Source organism: Triturus cristatus, chromosome 5_1 (genome assembly GCF_964204655.1).
Source record: "Triturus cristatus chromosome 5_1, aTriCri1.1, whole genome shotgun sequence".
Lineage (NCBI taxonomy): Eukaryota > Metazoa > Chordata > Amphibia > Caudata > Salamandridae > Triturus > Triturus cristatus.
Genome location: NC_140587.1, coordinates 959058309 through 959075897, shown reverse-complemented (window position 1 = coordinate 959075897; position 17589 = coordinate 959058309). Strand labels below are relative to the sequence as shown.

At 46.2% G+C, this 17589-nt stretch overlaps 1 protein-coding gene across 2 annotated transcripts in view; it reads right to left on the bottom strand.

The window, feature by feature from the left end:
- MYO10 (myosin X) overlaps positions 1–17589 on the bottom strand; it is a 481006-nt gene that overhangs the window by 23394 nt on the left and 440023 nt on the right. For both annotated transcript variants that reach the window (XM_085606080.1, XM_085606081.1), the window contains 3 exons: positions 15463–15586; positions 5977–6274; positions 4087–4294 (listed from right to left, as the gene is read on the bottom strand). In XM_085606080.1, coding sequence (XP_085462206.1) covers positions 4087–4294; positions 5977–6274; positions 15463–15586 — 630 coding nt within the window. The remainder of the gene's footprint in view (positions 1–4086; positions 4295–5976; positions 6275–15462; positions 15587–17589) is intronic.

The following is a 17589-nucleotide window of genomic DNA, read 5'->3' as shown; positions in this document are numbered from 1 at the left end:
ACATGCATCCAGATGTCACCTTAGAGGTGTCCCCAGAAACGCCTACCGACTACTAGTGTGCTGGCTGACTGGTGTAGACCAGCCTGCCACCACAGACAGGTTTCTGACCTCAGGCAGGTGAGCACCCATGCTCTCTCAGGGCAGGAACAATGCCAGCTCCGGCCGAAGGTGTTGTCACCTGCTTCAAGCAGAATGGATAAGTGATCAGCATATCAAGGCAGTGGACTTCAAAGGCCTCTGCCATCCTTTGATGTGCAATCCAAGGCTTACCCAGACTAGGGAAAGGCGTGTCCCCCTCTCAGGCCTGTACCACCCCTAAGTTGGGCTACCTGAAGTCGATTCGACAGGCTTTCTGGGTCAGGGTTATGCCCACTTCTCACAGGAAGTGATGATATAGAGGATGTAGACACCCTAAAGCCCATTGGCTACTACCTGTTACTCTCTATACCACCCCTAAATTGAATTTTTACGTGGCACGCCCGACACCAGAAGCTCAGATTTGACGGCTCAAGTAGAGGACACTGAGAGCCGCAAGAAAAAGCGAGAACTGAAAACTGCTGTGGACTTTTGACGTCAAACCCTGCCTGCCGCACTAAGCGGCTGATTACGATGGCGGTGAACCCGCCACCGTATTGTGATTTTCTGCCTGCCAGATTACTATGGTGGGCGGAAACGTGGCAGTCAGAAAGTCCGACCACCACAGTTCCGACAGGCGGTCATTTTCCGAACACCAGTTGGACCGCCCGCATAGCCCAGAATTGTGGCGGTGCCTGTTAGGCACCGCCGGTCACATTATGATGTCAATCCCCGCCAGCCTTTCCATGGCAGTTCACCCGCCATGAAAAGGCTGTCGGGATGGACACTGGGGGCCCGTAGCGGGCCCCCTTCACCCTGTGCCCTCTCTTTTGGGGGTGGGGGGCACCTAAATGTCAAATGTTGTTGTTAAGCGCATATATCACCGGGGAGGTCTCATGGCGCTGGGCAGAACTTCAGCAGGAAGATGATATAATAATCAGTTTACTGGGGAAAGAGCCAAGTTCTTCATTCTCTTTGAAAGCATCTATGATCAATTATGAATAGCAGATGCGATGGTAGCTTATTCCAAAGCTTAGGGCCAGATAAGAAAATGATGGACCACCGTTTCGGGATGTTCGAATACGTGGCAAGACAAGGTGGAGTTTGGTGCTGGATCTTAAGGGTCTGCCGGGCTTGTACCATTGGAGTTTCTTAGCTAGATATCTAGGGCCGGTGTCATACAGGATCTTGTGAGTGAGGCACAGAATTTTAAAACGTCCTCTCTGCCGCACCGGTAGCCAATGGAGAGTTTTAAGGTTGGGAGCAGAGGGCGATCTGGGTGGGAGATTTAGATTCAAGTCTGGCTGCGGTATTCTGAAGAATCTCGAGCTTGGAAAGCAGATCGTCATTGAGTGCAACCAGCAGTGCATTCCCATAATCCAGGCGGCTGATAAGACCTTGCACCAGAGGTTTCCTGGCTTCAATGGGTAACCATTTGAAAATTCTGCGGAGCTTACGCATGATCCCACTGCAGGTGCCAAGTACCGTGTTAACATGGGTTTTCATGGACAGTGTGTTATCAATGGTTACTCCAAGGTTGCACACTGCTTGCTTGGGAGATGGACAAGGTCCCAATTCCGAGGGCCACCAGTCATAAGACCAGTGTTCCTCTGCTCTACCAAACAGAATAATCTCGGTGCCTATGGTGCACCCCAACATTTCCCTGAACCATGTGGCAGGCACCATGTGCAGACACCACATGGTGCCTGCCACGTAGTGCAGGGAAATGTAAACAGTGCAGTTTTTGTATTGCTGCGGGTGCTGCAGCCAGCAGCGCCCGCCGCAAAGTAAAGTATGGTGAGTGCGACCGCCACTGTGGCGGTCGCATCTTAATGCCCCTGCCGCCTTGTAGGTAGGCGGTCCCACTCCCCGAGACGATGGCAGACGGACTCCAGTCCGTCCGCCATCGTAATAAGCCCCTGAGTCTTGACAATCACGACCCAGCGACTCGTCCAGCAGCTGAACTTCCACCGAGAACCCTGGTGGGCTGCAAGCACTTTGTGAATTGCCAGCAATCTCCCTTGAAGTAGAGGAGCTACTCCCCTGCAGTCTGTAGGCAAAGGCAAAGTTTGTCCAACCGAGTTGCCGCTCCCTGGCCATCCCAACAAAGCAGCTCCCCAGACAGAGGACCCTGTGCTCCCGAAGGTCCGATCTGTCCCCCCACCATTAGAGAGAACACCAGGACTAGTCGGACCGCACAAGGCCAATACCTGGGATACCAGACACCTTGCAACAAGCCAAGACCGTAAGAATCCAGGTGGGACTCCAAGACAAAGCAACCATCTAGGGACATCAGCACCGCTGAGACCCACTTTTAGAGTGGCCCAGCTGTTCTGATATTTGCACCCTCAACCGGCAAGACAGACGAACGCAAGGTCCCGGGATGCACAAGTTTAGCCAACCTATTTGTTCTACACCTGAGCCCCCTATCCCGGGTACCGATGAACCGACTGTGTTCCCTTCTCCCCTTGACCCTTGTGACCCAAGCCCCCCATTAGGCGCTCCCAGACTTATCCCCATGTCCCCCTCTGTAGCCTGTTTTAAGGTGCCCCACCTTCTCCTTATGCACAGCAAACAATGCGACCAGCACCTCTGCACCCGGACGCCCCAGGGAGGGCAATGAGACTATGCTGGTAGTACACTGGACTTTGGCCCCCTACAACCCGAAGGAGACCCCCAGAAACTGAACACAAATAACTGTATGCTATACCTGCCTTTTCTCCCGTAGAAAAACATTGTGCGTAAAGACGTATGTAAGTGAACATTTTACGTACCTGCTAAAATCAATATCCTAAAAAGTACTTAATTGCTAATGAAGTTCTTAATATCAAAATATATTTAAAAATATGAATTATTTTCCTAAATTGGTCTTAGATTTATTCTCAAGTATGTGTCTCATTTATTGCCTCTGTGTGTATTAACAAATCCTTAGCAATGCCGTCTGATATGCCTAACCGCTAGCCCACACTACCACAAAAGAGAGCATCTGGGATATTATTTGTGCCTCTCTAAACCAACTGGGGTTAGCCTGGACTCTTTACACAGTGTACCTCGTTTTGGTCCAGTAAATAAAGAGCCATCTTCCTACAATAGGACAAAGGGGCTAGTGTACTTTGTTATTAGACTTTCTTATCAGCTTCCCTTTGATTTAACTTTGCAAAAGGTTAATGGAATTGCAGAACCTTCAGGCTAAGGAATTAGAAGGGACGTTGGGGTCACCACAATTAATCAGATGCATGCGTGGTTACAATTTAAGAGCTATTCATAATGAAAAGTAATGTTCGACATGAATACACAATTTTGAACAGCCGCCATGCTATATGTGAAGCACAAAGCTACAGAGCTAAGACAAGTGGCAACGTAGGTGTGTGAATCTATAAATCTAAGTATACATGCTGCCAGAATGGTATCAGTGAACACTGCACAACGAGCCCTGAAGGCGAGTCCTAAGAAACTCTACACCAGTATCAACAAACCTTGAAAAATGCTTTTGGTTAGTCTATTTTTTTTTTTCTGTGTTATGCTTTAGTATTGTTTGTGCTTAGCTTGGGAGATTCTGTGTACCGTAGGAATTCAACCGTTGTGGCAATCATTGTGCAGAAATTGCTCAGGAGTTGTAGTTGAGGATTTCATGCTGCAGTATTGTTGCTCAACTAATGTCGTGTTGTAGATGTATTACTGCACGTTATAGTATTAAAGTGTTGTACTTAAAGTGCTGTATGGTTTTTGCAGTATAGAACTTATAGTGTTGGAGTGCTGTAACTGTTGTTTTCAAGTTGTAGAGTCCGTAGGAGAGTTCTTGAACTATTGTTATGGGACTGATGGCTTACACTGGCCCGATATGCACACACAATACCAAAAGTTTTGGACTAACTGTGGACTTAAACAGTTACTTTGACCACAAAGGTGTCTAAAACTTTGCCTACAATAAAGAAGTGCAGTGCGCGAAATATCAGTTCAGCTCTGTTTTTTCTCATCAGGGCTGCTGTTAAGTAGCATTTGTGTACTTACTTCTCCAGCCGTGGTGTGAGAGTTGATGGTGATCTTGCAAGAGCCTCCACCATGGCAGTAAACAGTCGATGTCATTTCCTGCCTTTTGATGAGTGCTTCTATCTCACCCCGGGATGGTACAAACTCTCTACATTTGGTTTTCTTAAGTGATTCATATGTGAAGAGGGCATACTTTTCCATTTCCGTTCCTGGGAAAAGCTCTCGGATCCTGCATTTCAAGGAAAATTTTAAGTTATTAGTTCATGCAAGTGTCTAACACTATATAGCCCAAATGCCAGAATGTAAGTGGCTCATTCAGATGCTATAATTTAAGACAAAAACAAGCAGCTATGTTTATAAGATAATGCAGGTTTTAAAATTGTGGATTAAAGACAAAGGGATCCTCAAATATTGTTAGGAAAAAAAAGCACCACCAGATCAAATATTTGAAATGTTACTTGGACTGGGGCTTGCACTTTGGTAATTTCAAGATCATTTTAGGGGCATCTAATATCAGTATTTAAATAACTGATAATTTTAACGAGATGTTGACCATTTTCTCACCAATTAATTACCTGAAAGCAGACTAGGATGTACACAACTGCTTGACATTTCGGCCAAGAAAATCTAATAGGCGTTTAATTAATAAAATTGCACTGCTTTATGAAATATAGCAATAACTACATTGAACTAGTCACAAAACTTTCCCTGAATGTTTTTGGTTTTGACCAATGCACTATCTTAGAAGCTTTTCAAAATGTAATAGACATTCTTGTTCTTTCCATATTTTCTAGGAATGAGGGCTCCAAAATTCCATTAGCAATTACATCTTAATGTAACAAATTTGGAGATATGTAAAGTTAGATTTATTTTTCTTTCTTATGTGCCTTTTTTGGGGCATATTCCATATACCACCATTACAATCGTCTATAACATCAGACAGAATTTTCCAATCACCTGGGATGAAAAGGTTTCAGAACTTTTCCATGTGTTTCTTATGTACAACAACACTATTGAGAGTGAGCTCTCAAAACCAATTAATAATTTCTCTCAAAGGTATTCTATTTAGAAAAGGTGCCAAGTACATAGCTGGTTAGGAAATAATTGCAAAATACCCATGCTTCTTATTATCGTCTGTTTAATTTCTTAGGGCATTCATTTGCCACAGATATTTCACCTTTAGAACAAATGACCAAATTCTACTAAAAAATATACCACTTGGACTGTTTTACAGTACAAGCATTACTACAATTTTACTGTCTCTTCTTTTTTTTCCTTTGCCCATCTCTTCCAATAAGTCCAGGAAGTGTTGGCACCATGTTAAGACTTCCTGGCTATTTCGGTGCCATGAAACAGAAAGGACTAGGTTCTTTACTAGTAAAGGGTGCACATGCCTCCAGTGTAGAGTCAACATGCAAGACACCACCATCTATCAACGCTTTGCTGTACCTCCAATGCACTCTAGAGAAGCACAAAAATACCTAATCTGCCTCATTTAACAAGCCTGCGCTCAAGTTACCAGAAGGTGCCTTTAATTGTTTGTAGGGAGGTGCAGGATCATCACAAACGTAGTAGGGAAAATATCTGAGCCTTTATCTACATTAAGACTATGGATTCGGCTTCAATCCACTGCATTAATACAATTTCTAATTTAATTTTCCGAGCTAATGTGAGATAACACTTTGAAAATAGTTGTTATATCACACAAATGTTTAATATGCTGCTCATTATTAATTTTCTGTGAGATGTTGAACTTGCAGTTGCAACACCACTTGCAACAGCGACACAAAGGGTGACGTAATGGACAACGTACGTCCGACATGAGAAGATCATTTAAGATCCCGAAGGGGCAATGAGCTTCAACAACTGTGCCTGGCTATGGACATGGGTCCGATTTCTTTCTCGACTCACCTTTTCAGATGGAACTTCAGATACTTGAGGATGCTTCGACTCGGCAGGAAGGTGCAGCTCAGGCAGGTCAGTATCTGCCAGTGATAGAGGTTCCCAGCACTACCAGGATTGGGTGCTTTGTTAGTCTGTTTGATCAGCTGACAGTATACCTCATCTCGTAGAGGCTTCAGGTCATGTCCAGTCTGTAAAATACCCTGAATTATTGGAACGGGATCAGACAAAGACTCGAGCTGCTGCAAAGAATTGAAGATCTTGACGGCTTCATCTTGAAGAGTTGTATAGCCTTTATCCTTCAGTACTAGAGATAAAAGAGCAAAAGGTTGACATAAAACAAACTCTATGAATCCCCCATGGTCTTCAAATGTTTAATTGTGTTTCTCTGCTTTTGGTTCTCTTCTTTACAATGCTAATCTTGCATATGTGTATGTGAACAACAATGCACAGATGCAACCACACAATCAGACAAGCCACAAAGCACATTGGCACCTTGTAATGAACGCCATATAAATGCCAAAAGAATACGGTAAACAGGGAAGCAACACATCCATGGGAGTAGCTAGGAGGTTCTGATGAAGACGCTTAATGCCATTCTGGGGATACAGCAATTTTTAGAGTTATAAGGAGGCGAGCAGATAAGACAATGGCATAGCGGTGAGGCAAGGGGTCTCATGCTGAAAGGTGAAAGACTTTAAGCATAATGGCCTGCATCCTGTAACAGGAACACTGTTCCTGTTCACAATGGTGCACCTCTCATCAGGTGCACGGGCCACAAATAGAGATGGTGCATAATATTACAAACAATGCACTGCCTTTACAGCAACCACAAACTTGCACTGCTCCCAGGGTAGAGCATTACTCAAATACGGAGCTTCCGCCAAGCAGATGGCACTCCCTTTTACATCAAAGGAGGGACTGAAATCCCCCTACTGCGGACTGAATTCTCTTTTCAAGTAATGCTGGCACTATCGGTTTTACAGACAGAGTCACACAAGCATCATGAGCACTTTCTGTAATACTAGTGTATAGGAGGCACAGACAGAGGCTGCACATCTGGGGCACTCTCTGTAATGTGGTCCCATATGGCTAAAACAAACAATCAGCTATGAAAATAAAGATGCAAATAGGACAGGGAGCTATAATACAATTGGGTTGGTGAAACTAGGAAGAGTAAAAAGCGACAAATGATGTAAAGGGACTGAGTTCTGTTGAGGAGAGAGGGAGGTGTATGTATGTATATGTAGAGAGCAAACCTAGCTGGATAGCAACAGACTGCAGGTCAAATGCAGTAGCCCTGAGTTACAATTCAGGTTCAATTCCCATTGTGTGGAGAGTTTTCTCTGTAGGTCTGCAGCTCCTTTAACTGCAGAAGGGTTGGGTGAAGTCTGAATGAAAAAACGGACACAGCAAAATGTTACAGCTGCAAACGTGTCTTTATAAAGAAGAAAATACTGCAACAATTGTGGATTTTCTTCAAAAGTTTAGTGTGGGTTTGTGGAGACCTCTTGGTGGTGCTACCAAACTTGTAGGTTTGTGGATATTCACAAACCTCGTACATATCGCACCTTGGAAATTCATGCAAATCTGCATGCATGATTATATTTAAACATTTGAGTCTTTAAGAAAATAAATGGCTGAATAAATTCCTTTAGGACTCTTAAAATACTTAATGTTCACTTGCGGATCCATAAATGTTGGAAACCATCTACACCCTTTGCAATAATCCCACAGGAGCAGATTTGCAACTTTTGAAGCAGGCCCTTTTTGAATACGGGCCAAAGTGAAGTTCCAGATCAGGTGATGAAAAAAAATATGATACTCTGCAAGATGTAAATAGATATGAGAAATGAGGTTAGGTGTTGAGAAATATGTAGTGATAAGGAAGGGCATATAAAGTTAAATGACCAGTCATGATTTAAGATGGTAGTTCGTAAGCAGAATGAGTAACGTGCCTACTTTAGGAGGAATATCGAAATGCAATGAAAGAAAGGACAAAAATTCCTGCCAAAAAGAGGGCATTCTGGGCAACTAGAAAATGGCACACATCCTTAGTACGCGGTCCTGAAAATTGATAGCGTGAGACATTATTATCATAGATGGACTATCAAGGGACAAAATATAGAAAGTAAGTATTGAATATGCTACTTACCAGTATGCATCTGTTCTTGGCATGTAGGGCTGCTGACATTCATATCTGTGCATAGATCGCCGCCTAGTGTTGGGTCCGGATGTTTGCACGTTGTTGTCCTGGAAGAGTCTTCGAAGTATCCTTGGATAGGTGACTCCTCCCCTGGACTACAGTGCGCATGGGCATCCTCTCCATCCTCAGATTGTTTTTCGCCATTGTGGCAGTGATGGAGTAGATACAGAAAGTGATGACCATGCTTGCAATAATTCTGAGAGCTGCAGCTGCGACAGGCGCCGGGGAGGAGGGAGGGCGATATGAATGTCAGCAGCCCTACATGCCAAGAACAGATGCATACTGGTAAGTAGCATATTCAGTTCGAGGCATGTGGGCTGCTGAATTCATATCTGTGCATAGAATACATAGCAGTGCCCTCTATTGGCGGCGGCTACCCGTGCCAGCTGCAGCGGTCTGAAAAAGTGTTTTGAGAACAGCCTGTCCTACAGCTGCCTGCTGTTTTGACTGCACATCTACGCAATAGTGTTTTGTAAATGTGTGTGTAGTGGACCATGTGGCTGCTCTGCATATATCATGCAGGGGAATATTTCCTAGGAAGGCCATGGAAGCCCCCAACTTGCGTGTTGAGTGGGCTCGTGGTGGAATAGTTAATGTGCGTTTTGCCTTTTGATAACAGATTTGAATACACTTAACTATCCATCTGGCTATCCCTGCTTTGGAGATGGCGTTACCTTTGTGGTGTGGGGCAAAGGCAACGAACAGTTGTTTTGTCTTCCTGAAGGGTTTAGTCCTGTCGATGTAGTACATGAGGGCCCTCCGTACATCTAGTGTATGTAATGCCCTCTCTGCAACAGTTTGTGGGTTTTGGAAGAAAACGGGCAGTTCAATAGTCTGGTTCATGTGGAACTGCGATATTACCTTGGGCATGAATTTGGGGTTGGTACGTAGTACGACCCTGTTGGCGTGAACCTGAATAAATGGCTCTTGAACGGTTAGTGCCTGGAGTTCACTAACTCTTCTTAGGGAAGTGATCGCTACCAGGAAGGCTACTTTCCAGGTAAGGAATTGAATCTCGCATGAGTGTAGAGGTTCAAAGGGTGGACCCATCAGGCGTGTGAGGACCAAGTTGAGGTTCCACATTGGAGCCGGTGGGTGACTAGGTGGAATGACTCGTTTGAGTCCTTCCAAGAATGCTTTGATGGCAGGCACTCTGAAGAGAGAGAGGTGCTGCCTGGTTTGCAGATAGGCTGATATTGCGGTCAAATGGACACGTATAGAGGTGTACGCCAGATTGCATCGGTATAGGTGTAAGAGGTAACATATGATGTTGTGGATGGATGCGTCCAGCGGGTTAATGTCATTATTACCGCAATAAATGACGAACCGTTTCCATTTGGCTGCATAGCAAGCTCTTGTAGTGGGTCTCCTGGCCTCCTTGATGATGTCCATACAGTCAGGTGGCAGATTGAGATAGCCAAACTCTAGGACTTCAGGAGCCAGATCGCCAGGTTCAGCTGTTGCGGATCTGGGTGCTGAACCTCTCCATGGTTCTGCGTCAAATGCGCGGGTTTGATCCGCAGCCTTTGATGCGGTACCATGGAAAGTTCGAGGAAGGTGGTGTACCACGGCTGGCGTGCCCACGTGGGAGCAACTAGGACGAGTGTCAGGGAGTGTTGTCGGAGTTTGCGAGCCACCAGCGGTATCAACGGTGCTGGGGGAAAAGCGTACGCAAATCTGCCGGACCAGTTCATCCATATCGCATTGCCCTGCGACTGCGGGTGTGGGAATCTGGCGGCGAAGCTTTGGCATTTTGCGTTTTCGCTTGTCGCGAATAGGTCTATTTCTGGGTGACCCCACTGCTGGAAGTACGGTTGGAGTACCGATGGGTGTAACTCCCACTCGTGCATCTGGTGGCTGTGTCTGCTGAGCAGATCCGCCATCTGGTTGTCCTTGCCGGGGAGGTGTTCCGCCATGAGGAACATGTTCCTCTGAATGGCCCACTTCCACATGCTCTGAGCCAGATGAGACAACTGTGGAGAGTGTGTCCCTCCCTGCTTCTGTATGTAGTACATTGCGGTCATGTTGTCCGTCCGGATCAACACGACCCTGTTGCACAGATGTACTTTGAAAGCCTTCATGGCCAGGAAGATTGCCATCAGTTCCAGAAGGTTGATGTGCATCTTCTTCTGTTGTGTCGTCCATAGTCCCTGCACTGTGTAGTGGAGTACATGAGCTCCCCATCCCTGGAGAGACGCGTCCGCTGTCAGTACTATTTGTGGAACAGGCTCTTGGAACGGTCGGCCCTTGCAAAGGTTTTGTGGATTCCACCAATGCAGAGAGTTGTATGCCCGACCGCTCACCAACACTAGGTCTTTCAACTGTCCTTGAGCCTGATTCCACTGACGTGCTAGGCACTCCTGAAGTGGGCGCATATGTAATCTCGCGTGCGGGACTATGAAGATGCAGGAGGCCATCATGCCTATCAACTGCATAAACACTCGCGCTGGAAGCGAGTGGTTGGGTCTGAACTTGGAGATCAGCGCTTGTATGCCGTTGATCCTCACTAAATTTGGCTGAGCTGTGGCCGCCAGAGTGTCTATAGTCGCACCTAGGTACTGTTGTACGTGTGCGGGCTGGAGATGAGACTTTGGGTAATTTAGTGAGAATCCCAGACTGTGAAGAAGGTGAATGGTACGGGACACGTGGCTTGCACATTGCTGGGCTGATCTCGCTTGAACGAGCCAGTCGTCTAGGTAGGGGTAGACGTGTATGTGCTGTCTCCGTAAATGTGCCGCCACCGTAGCTAGGCACTTTGTGAAAACCCTGGGCGCTGTTGTCACGCCGAAGGGAAGGACTTTGAACTGATAGTGCTGCCCCTGAACAGTGAACCTGAGGTATTTTTTGTGTGAGGGGTGGATGGGTATGTGAAAATACGCATCCTTGAGGTCCAGTGATGCTAGGAAGTCTCCCTGCTGGAGAAGCGGAAGGACTTGCTGTAGAGTGAGCATGTGAAAGTGCTCCGAAAGAATGTACTGGTTCAGGGGTCTCAGGTCTAATATAGGCCTGAGCGACCCGTCCTTTTTTGGAATTAAGAAGTAGAGGGAGTAAACTCCCGTGCCCCGCTCGTGGACGGGTACGACCTCGATAGCGCCTTTTAGAAGCATACTTTCTACCTGTTGCTGTAAGAGCGTCAAGTGCTCTGAGGACATAGGACGGTTTCTTGGTGGTATTGTGGGTGGAGTGGAGGTTAACTCCAGACAGTAACCGTATTTTATAATATCTTTGACCCACCTGTCCGTGGTGATGGAGTTCCACGTGGACAGGAACCGTTGTAGCCTTCCCCCGACAGGTGTTATGTGGTCGGGAGGAAGGGAGAGGGCGTCACTGCTTGTTCTTGGGGGAGGACCTGGTGTTGCCGTAGCCACGTCCTCTGCCCTTGGTACTGGAGCCACGATAGCCACCTCGGGTGTTCTTATCGTAGGTGGTCTGCGTATTACCCTTGTTATATGTTTGTTGTGACCCCTGTCCTCTGCCTGCTCCCTTGTTTCCGGGGCGACGAAAGGAGCCGCTCCGAAAGGACTGAGTTTGTAGGGCGCCCATGGACTTTGCAGTGTCCGTGTCCTTTTTTATCTTCTCGAGGGTGGCGTCAACCTCAGGCCCGAACAAAAAGTCGGGGTTGACGGGCTGATTAAGTATATTGTTTTGTACCTCAGGCTTGAATCCTGAGATACGTAGCCAGGCGTGACGTCGTAGGATGACGCTAGTGTTGATGGCCCTGGCAGCCGTGTCAGCAGCGTCTAGTGCACATTTGATGGCAGCATTTGTGAGTAGCTGTCCCTCTCTGATAAGGATTTCTGCACCTTCTTTGTAGGGGTCAGGGAGGTGTTGAAGGAGTTGCTCCATTGTGTCATAGTGCGCCCTATCGTAGCGGGCTAGGAGCGCTTGAGTGTTAGCTATGCGCCATATGCTTGCAGCTTGTGCGGCAACTCGCTTGCCGGAGGTCTCCAGCACCTTGGACTCCTTGTCCGGGGGAGGAGCGTCACCCGTTGTCTGCGAGTGTGCCCTCTTGCGGGCATTCGCCACAACGATGGAGTCGAGTGGTAATTGTCCTCTGATGTAAGTAGGATCCCCAGGTGCTGATCTGTATTTCTTATCGATCCTGGGGTTTATCACTCGTGCCCTGGTGGGTTCCCTGAAAATGTCAGTGGCTGGCTTAAGGACCCCCTTCAACATTGGCAGAGTCTTTACATGTCTTTCTGAGGATGCAAAGGTGTCCATTAGAAAGTCATCTTCGATGATATCAGAGTGAAGCTGTACATCATGGTTGTTCGCCGCCCGTTCAATCAGAGCGTTGAACGCCGCAGTATCCTCTGTGGGTGACGTTTTTGCCCCATATAGTTGTGGGTCCTGTGCATCAAGAGGTGCACTGGGGTCTGCAGGGTCGCCCCAAGTTTGGTCAGGGTCCTGCTGGTCATCAGGGTCCGTGTCCACATGGTAGGGGACTTGTTCACCCATGTAGTCCTCCAATGCATCCGTGTCGGAGCGTGTGGGGGAGGCCCGGTGTGGATCCTGGTAGGGTGAATGAAAGGGTTCATACAGGAGAGGTTCTGTGTCCACAGGCAGCTTCCTCTTTAGCGGGATCCTGAAAGGTTCCAATGGCGGTTCCGAAGTTATCCTTCGGTCGTGGAGAATCATCCTGCCAGTGTCGGCGTCGATGACGCGTAACGGAGACGGCTCGACAGGCGTAACCGCAGTTTTGGTGGCCTGTGTCCTGAGTTGAAACGCCTTCGGGATTGTGGATGGAGGCAAGCCGAAGGTAATGCTGGTCGGCACCGACGAAACCGCTGGATCGATCGAACCCGACTGGTCCTGGAGGGCAGCCTTGGTTTTGCAGCCTGGCATTGCACCAGGCCGTACTCGGGGCGCCTTAGAGGTCGTGGCCCCCGCCAGGGTCGTCGAGGCGGCTGCAGATATCTTCTGCGCCCGTGGTGCATTGAGCCGAGGTGCGGAGATCACCGTCGACGTCTTCGACACGTGAGGTTTCGGTGTCGTCGAGGGAGTGCTGCGAGGCGTAGCAGGCGGGACGGCCCTCGGTGTCGGTGGCGTCGACGCCGGTAACCGAGCAGGTTTGTCGGCGCCGATGGCCTTCTTCCGTTTGTCGACTCCCATGTCGCCCGTCTCGAGTTCGGCACCGAAGTCCCCCTTGGTGCGGTCGGTGCCGACACGGTGCGCCGGCGTCGAAGGTGTTGAAGGCCTCGATCCGACTAGCGCCACTTTCAGTTTCGGTTTCGTAGGAACCTGAGCAGCTTTCGGTTTCGGTTTCGTGGAAGGGAAACCAGCTGGCTTAAGCGGTAATGGCTGCCGCTGAACGTCCGAGGCCGGGCCCGAGGGCGGGGCCGAAGGACTGCGTGATAGGTCTCGGGTAAGGCCCGAAGGCGATCCCTCGACCGGAGCCATAGTCTGTGGCACTGGGGAATTCTCGGTTTGAACAGGTAGGCCTTGTTCATCATCGGAGCTACTCTCTTCGGCCCCTAAGGCCTCCTCGTCGTCTCCTACCTCGGTGTCGTCTTCACCTCTGTGGAAGAGTGACTCGTCGGCCTCGTCCGATCCGGGTTCTTGGTCGGAAACGGGACTGGAGGGTAAGACTTCTACTTCTTCGACGTCGTCCGCGTCGTCGAAGATGTCAGCTGGGGCCGGTGCCGCGTGCTGCGCTTCGAGCCTCGCCGCTCGACGATTCCGCAGAGTCTTCTTTGAACGGAACCGGGCACAGGCCATACATGTTGACTCGTCGTGGTCCGGCGAAAGGCATTTGTTGCACACCGGATGGACGTCGATGTGTGGGTACTTCGCATTACATACCGGACACCTTTTGAATGGCGTCCTCGATTCCATCGTCGAAGTAGTTGATGGACAGGTAAATGCGAACAAAGTCGGTGCTGAAAGTTAGTAAACTAACAGAAAGTATCGAAAACCGATCGATAAACAGTACCGACGCGAACTAAAGGCCTTGTGGCCTCGACAAAATATTTTCCTAACTTGAGCTAAGATAGCACATCCGAACCCAATGGCGGAAAAAAACAATCTGAGGATGGAGAGGATGCCCATGCGCACTGTAGTCCAGGGGAGGAGTCACCTATCCAAGGATACTTCGAAGACTCTTCCAGGACAACAACGTGCAAACATCCGGACCCAACACTAGGCGGCGATCTATGCACAGATATGAATTCAGCAGCCCACATGCCTCGAACATATAGATTTTCTATTCCTAACTCCAAATGTAGGTACGGCGACAATATATATATCTTCGAAGTACATAGATGTGGAGTTAGGAATAGTAAATCTTTATTTTCTCATATGTACTTTATCTGTCAATATTTTGTCCACAATATTCTTGAATTTGATATTCCAGAGTACAATCACCCCTCACAATTACATCATTATTACCACCAATTACAAATCGTTAAGTAATATAAAAAGCCCAAAATAAGAAAATTGACTACATAAGGTTAGTCAGCTATGTAAAGGGTCCAATCTAGTGGACACTAGTTTATATATTGATGCTCAAACGTCATGGGCACGTACAAGGCTAGGTTCTCCTTATAAAGTTAGAGTGGTACTTTTGTGATAAAATGAATTCTGGAATTCTTTAAGCAAACATTCCATGCACATGAGCATTTCTAAGATACTTCACACATCTTAACATTTTTTCCACTGAATATTCCAGTATGTGAGTTCTAAGTGGTTCGGCCTTTATCTGATAACAACGAGCAAATCATACTAATTCTGTTGCTTTTTCCTCAAATTACATATCACACTAAAAAGCAAATGCAATGATCTAGAACTGGCATACTTTATATTTCACGTACTGATGAAAATACCTTGTCCTGCCCTTTTGAACGAATCTCACAATTTCAAATTGTTTATTCCGTTGTCACTTTTAGTTTTATCTTTCCTTCTTTTATTATAACTTTGAATTGTTCCCCCTCATCTGCTGGTTCCTTTCACTTTTTTTAATCCTATTTTTTCCTTATGGGGGTAAACCCCATATCCCATATTCCGTTCGGTGCTTACTGTTATTTTTCTTCATTTTTTTCTGAAGAGAGGTTGGGGATAATGACGTGTACCCCTCACTTTTCCTCTTCCCTCTTTATTATCACCCTAAAATATTTTTGTCACCCTTCCCATTTTTTCCATTTCTGAATTCACTTTGTCAAAATTTTGAATATTTGAATTTTTTGGGGGCGTGTGGGATTACCACTTTTTAAGCATTTAATTTCAAACTGATCATTTAGTGCTACTGAGGCAATTCATCTATGAAGAGGTACTTCTAGAGTTCACATACTCACAATTCAGGTTGATGTCGCCATATGGTAGAGGTAGAAGAGGCGAGTGCAGTGGGTGATGGGTGTGACGTAGTATTGGGTTTCTCTTATAGATCTGGTCGACCACTTCAGCATTTAAGCAGTTCTCCTACAAAATACACGAGCAATAATGAGAATAAAGTGGGACTCTGAGGATGAATGCAAACAAATGCCTCCATATTATCATGTAACAGGCCCTACTAAATATAAGATACGGATGACGTCTGAACTGTGCAAGAAAAACTGTAGCAAGAAAAAATGTATGAATTAGCATGGATCATGACCTGCAATGCCAAGGGCTCTATATTGTAAGCCCTGACACATTTGCCAATCCATTGATTATGACCCACTCTTTCATTTATTGAAGGAAAACATTTTGTGCATCCCTTACCTGTGTTAAGTCTAGGAGTAATTGCATGTGGATGCTGTGACCTGTATGTTAGCGGGCCCACCCCACCCCACATAAGGAAGAGTTACAAATTAGTTTATTCGTGGAAATGAGGAGACCAGAGCAGCTTGTAACAAAAGTGTGCACAAATTTAATTATGTGGCAGTATAAAACAAAAGTCTCTATCTAGTACAGTGATACTTACTGTACTGTCCTCTGGTGAGCAGCAGCGCTAGGCTGCTTTTTACTTGAATAAACACAAACATTTAAAAAGATATTGAATGGGCAAGCGCATTTACACGTTAACTGAAGTAAAGAATAAAAACACAGAAGAGGCCCTACACCACGCATCTTTGGGAACACCTTCATGTTTAAAGACTTTGTCCACCAAACAAGCAAAAATATGATACTCTCTTGCATTTCTTTAACACATAGAACTGTTTTACCTTAATACGTCAAATTGTATGACTGCATTGAGTGCCATTAGAAGTGACAGTTTTCAAATATGAACTTAGAAACATGTATGGCCCTCCCTCATCTCTGATGACAATGCTATTAGTGAACAAAGAGGCAAGTCAGTTGTCATGTGCACTCTCTTTGGGTCTATTAAATAAAAACATGAGATGTTTTTGTACAGCACACATCCAGAACTCATGTATTTCAAGATGCTCTCATATATGATAATGAAAAAAGGAGGCAGGGTGGAATAAAACAATTGCCTGGGATCATATATTTTGGTCAAGTGGGAAAGCCGGGACTGAACACAAGTTTTCTGAATTCACATTGTGGAATTCAGCAACTAGATGGATATTTTTTTCTGTCTCTCATTTTACATCAGCAGTTAATGATCTGTCTTCAATTCTTGGCGCATGAAGTAAGAGCATGGGTGTCGCATTAAGTAAGAGCGTCATGGCCAGACAAACGCCACATGAAGACTCAACTTCTTTTGGGCTCGAGGATCCAAGTGAACGTCCAGCTGAACCAGACCCATGCATCTGGCTTGAGCTTGGCTCAAGCCTACAGTGACTCACCCACTTCTATCTCATAATGACAATGAAGGGGGCAGAGGCTCAGGAAGGACATGATTTGACCATGAGAAAACAATTTGGTGAAGCAAGAGTACCTACACCACAGTGCAGGACTCCTTGTTTCAAGGCCCATAACATTTTCACTACACCACATTTTTAGTGAGTGAGCTGTGAGACTAGGTTTTCTCTCCCCAATTCATAAAATCAAATGATTATTCGGTCACAGTCCTTTCTTATCATTACATACTCTCAGTGTATTTAACCAATGTAAGTTTGTCATGTGTCTGTAAAAAAAGGAGCAGAGAATTATGTTCAAAGAGTGATTGTCCAATAGCACGCAATTTGTCAAAGGGGGAGGACAGGATTAATAAAAGCCATGTCTTCTGGTGCCATACTTTCCATCTTTGTCATTGAACACCAACTGAGGTGTGAGGGGTTCTAATGCTAAGATTCAGGGATATTCTAACCATAAAATAACACTATATTGTGGAATCTACCCAGACTTTTAATACATAGTTCACCACCTGTATATTTTGGCAAAGCAGTAAAGCCAGGGTTAAATATAAAGTCTTGTGCTACGGCTGGGTGGGTCTCCAATATTTTTTTCTTTTTTATGTTTTGCACGAGTCATGCCCAGAAACAGAAATGTTCTTCATTGTTTTGTGGCGGTGATGGAGGATAAACATGCTGCACAGG